The sequence below is a fragment of the Chrysemys picta genome, chromosome 3 (genome assembly GCF_011386835.1).
Source record: "Chrysemys picta bellii isolate R12L10 chromosome 3, ASM1138683v2, whole genome shotgun sequence".
NCBI lineage: Eukaryota > Metazoa > Chordata > Testudines > Emydidae > Chrysemys > Chrysemys picta.
In genome coordinates this window covers 174217616-174222300 of record NC_088793.1, presented here as the reverse complement: position 1 = coordinate 174222300, position 4685 = coordinate 174217616, and the positions used below count along the sequence as shown (strand labels likewise).

The 4685-nt window shown below is 34.8% G+C and overlaps 1 protein-coding gene across 1 annotated transcript in view; it reads right to left on the bottom strand.

Annotated features, from left to right (window-relative positions):
- Positions 1–777: 777 nt before the first annotated feature.
- The window catches only part of CAMKMT (calmodulin-lysine N-methyltransferase), a 385956-nt gene continuing 382048 nt past the window's right edge, over positions 778–4685 (bottom strand). Inside the window, exon 11 of the mRNA XM_005296113.4 lies at positions 778–3290. Coding sequence (XP_005296170.1) covers positions 3213–3290 — 78 coding nt within the window. The 3' untranslated portion in view covers positions 778–3212. The remainder of the gene's footprint in view (positions 3291–4685) is intronic.

The following is a 4685-nucleotide window of genomic DNA, read 5'->3' as shown; positions in this document are numbered from 1 at the left end:
AAAATACCAGGTTTGGTCAGGACCTGCTGTGGGCATCACACTAGCCGTTCCTTTCTCCAGGGGCTAGGAAGGATTTTTTCCCTTACCATGAGATTGGCCAAGGTGGAGTGGGGCTTTTTTCGCCTTCCCCACAGCGGGTTCGGGAAGGGCTTTGTTATGGTGAGTAGGGAAGGGAGTTAGGCTATGATGTTGCAACTCACTATGTAAGTGTGGGGTGACTGCCCAATGCGGGTGCTCCATAGGGAAGGGATACAGTGATCATATAAATGGCCTGGTAAAGGACTTAAAGGAGGTGCTGGTTAAAAGAGTGGAAAGGGGGGAAGCGGGGGCTCCTATGACTGGTATGGCAGAGAGCCAACTCCCTTTCTTATAGCCCATCATAACTCTTGTTCGGAGGGGTGGGAGGAGGATGGTAAGGTCCCAGCCTGGGGGACCTGGATGGAAAAAGAGAGGGGCCTGCAGAAGCCCTCCCAGGTAGATGCTGAAATGATCATGTAGTTAGCTACACTGTACACTTTTATCTGCTGGGTAGTCCCAGACCATAGGAAGTGTCTCCTGTCCTTCTTTCTGTATAGCTGGAAAATGTTCCCATTGGCTGCCAAAGAAAATAACATAGGAATAATAATACTTAGCATTTATACCATCTTCAGAGTGCCTTACAAACAACAACTACGCAAACCTAATATTCATCCTTTAAAGAATGAAGCAATCTGTATCACATTAAAAATACACATTATCAGAGGCCATATAGACGGCAGTTAAGGCAGGACACACACAGGACTTTGACACATTTATTTTTAATAAGCTTATTTTGGTGATCTTTAAGCAGAGATCTTTAGCATCTTAATTAAAAAATCATTGCCTTTTTATTAAAATTTGAGAAATCAGAAAGTTTTTCCCATCAACTGTACCTTCTAAAGACTGTAAATCTGAGAGCTGTCCTTTAAAAAACAATACTTAAAATACACACACAAGAAACCCCTCCAACTGTATACCTTTACAGTACAGATTTTGAAATGAACAAATATTTAACCCAATGCTGATTATCAGTAGAAAATTACAAATTAGGGGCCCAATCCTATAAGCTTTTATGCACATGAGTAGCCATGAGTAGAATCAAACCCCAGATGTGTTCTTTGGTAAAACTCCATCCAGTAGACTCTTAAAGGAAGATAGCCAGTACCTAGTGCAACACCTTGTACTAACACTACTGACAGTTTTTTTAAAAAAAAAGCAATTTTTTGTTCATTTTAGTAAACCTGCTTATTCCCTGGAGCAATAAACAACAAAATATGCCATTTCCAATTACAATAGTTTTATTTCTGGCAACTATATGTCTTTATTAGATTATATTGTAGAGAATATTCTCAAGACCTTCTTATAAAAGGAGACAGGATCTACATATTTTCATATTTCACCATGTCTTTGGCTTTTCTTTGTTGGTTACAAAGATTTCCTTGTATCCATTCCTTAGGGAAAACATGTCCTTTGCTGTATGTCCAAACAGAACAAAAACTGATGAAAAACGTCTTTACAACAGCCTTAAACTATTCCTAAATGCTCCTTATTTCTTATCAGAAAATATTCTTCTATCAAGAGTTTGAACATGAAACCCACAACATCCATAAAGGAGATCTACTGCTGAACTACTAGGATAAATGGCTGGTTTGCATTGCCTCTGGTCTTTATCTAATACGGAGAATAGACTGCTGTTTTATCAAAAGAGGAATAAATTGCTGTTATTGTGATGTTAGCCCATCACTTGGCATTGCAATTCAAGTTTTTGTGAGAAAGAAATGTATGATCTAACTGCGACTTGACCTATGCCTTCTGAGATCCATCTAGGTGCTCTAATGGAGCATAAAAAGTGTTGAATACAAGGACATGCAAACTGGTGATGAAAAAATTTGTTTGAGGATAGTACTGAAGAGAAAAGAACTTGTATAAGCTAGTGGTTTACATACAGCTCAGTTTGTTAAATGTGAGAGGAAGAAAATTGACCAAATGTAATTGTTTTAATGTATTTCAATAGGAAACTGCACATTTAACAATACTAAGTATCTGATTGTGGTTTTTTACCATTCTAAAAAAGTGTTCTGGTTAAAGAGATTGTGCAGGATTCCTTAAAGATCCGGCTTGCTATTTCAAGAAATCATTAGAACATTTTATTAAACCATTAGAAAAGAAGAATATGATCATATTGCTTTGTAGGACAGCTGTCCTTTCTCAGTGCCATATTAAACATTTACAAAACATTTGAACCACAGTATATCACAATACACACCTAGTTTGAATAAGATGATTGTTTGATTGCATTTAAAAGAAAATTCCCTAGTTGCCATAGCGTTCAGAATGTCTTAGGACAAGATCTATTTTTAAAGAGAGGTTTGTAGAACAGCAGCAGTTAGATTTTAGTCCTGATAAAGGCTCACTTTTCATTCATAGTCAGAGCCTAAATGTGCTCTTCTTGTACCTAACCAGATAATAAGCACTCAGCACACTCCCCCTTCTTGACACAACACACTGAGACTAATCACACATAATTGGAGAGGAGGAGCAGAGGGCTGGGCAAGCTATTGTGTCCAAAGGACAAATGGTCAGTTTATGAGGCTTTTGTCTGATGCATAATTTCTTATATATCTACAGTGGAAAAAAGTACCCTGTTGAAAAAAGAAAAAAAGAAAGAAAAGAAAAAAAGAAATTACCCAAACAAGTTAGAACATTTCAATTTTGCATGGATAGAAAAATCAACAGGGAAAATTCAAGAAAGGCAAAAGAAAAATCTATGAGGTGATGTGTGCACTTTTTAAAGATCTCGAGGAAACTATTTGCTCCCTAAGTGAATGAGAAAGCTTTAGTACTTTCAACTGGTCAAATACAACCACAAAGCATATGATGTATGTGTTTTCAAATACAAACAAAGAAATCATGTTTAGAGAGATTAACAAACATGCAAGCTGAAAGGCAGGAGAGAGAAGGAAAACTAACTGTAGAGCTTTGTAAATATATACATATCATTTTTTAAGGTGGAAATATAATTGAGAAAAATAAGTTCTTAAAATGACATACAGAATGTCTCACAAGGTTTCCTCACCGCAATAAATGAAACAAATTTTCCTTATCATATTTTATGATAGCCACTCAGAAAAAATAAATCACACACACATATAATTAGTTTTAATTTGTCCTTTTAAAAAAAATTATTTCATCTTCTATTCATGTTTGGTTAAAACAAGAAGAAAGGGGTAATGGATGTTTTCTTCATATGTATCTTTTTCTTCTTTTTTCAACTGCAAATAAAAAATGGAACAAGTAAGCAAACCAGTGTTAACACATTTTTAAACTACTGACACAAAATGATGTTTACTTCTTAGCTAACTGTATTTTTTAGTGTGAACAATATTACAACTGATTAAACAGCTTAAAACAGCCAAAAAGCTTAATGTCAAATACTATCACAGTTACAGGACTGTATATCAAAATATTTATCACGGGTTTGTAAGTGCATTTTTTCCAAATGAGGAAGAAAAAGTGGCATGTTGCTTATAAAAATGTCTGAGTTATATATTCACAAATTAATGCATTACTCAATTAATTAAACTAGATTCAAATGAGATTTAGCGTCTGACTTAAATCCACAAAGCAAGGACATTCAGTATGAAGGCTGAAACTTCATCCTTAACCTACCCCGTAGTGCCTCAGTATTGCAGCAGATTTAGTATTTAAGATCACCAACTGTTTGGGGACCCCTGTAATACCTTGACACAACAGGAAGGTTTATATGGGCCTAAGCCATTTCAAAGGCTATAATGCTGCTTCTGATGTCTTATTTATTAATGATGTGCAATTCAAAAATTCTTTTACTAATACAGAATTATAGCAGCACCAGTAATTAGAGCAGAACCATTTGCACTGCTAGGGCTAGGTTATGTGAGCACTTCTGATATATACTCAAAATATTTTTTTAAATTATAAACGTGTGTTCAGACAGTTGACTAGAATGGCTTATTCAGCTAAAGTTATTCTTGTAAATACATTTAGAATATATAAATACATATTATACTGATAAATGAACTATTCTCCCATAAATGATTCTCCCACAAATATTACTTTTTATAAAAAAACAGTTATATTTTTTATCATTTGTTTAAATACAATGTCAAAGGGGGGAAATGCAAACATGTGCATTTAATACTGACACAAATCAGAAAAACACAAGAAATACCAGATTAAAGATCAATACTGTTCTTAATCAACATTGCTATGCCTTTTTTCTCCATGGAATGAATTAAGGATTTTAGTTGGTCTATGTCACATGATTACTAAAATTATTTCACCAAAGGTCTTTTTCATATCATATTCTTCAACTGTGACGTGTCTCAATGTAAGCTGCTGTCCATTAGCAATTAACACACTTTTCCTTTTTCATAGTGGAACATAAAGCTGATCTATTCTTTAAATTCTAATCCACTTTACTAAGAAGTGTTTGTGTATAATTACTAAAGTAATGACAATCTGCTTCCCAAGATCTTTAACTTTACCACAGGTGGTTCACTTTGTTTGCACAGGATTACTCATCAATTTCACAGTATCCTGGCAGCTTTTACACCAGCAAACTATATATTTTATTCAGAGCATAGAGTTTTATGAACTCCACTATTTTACTAAGACAGAAATCCAGCAAA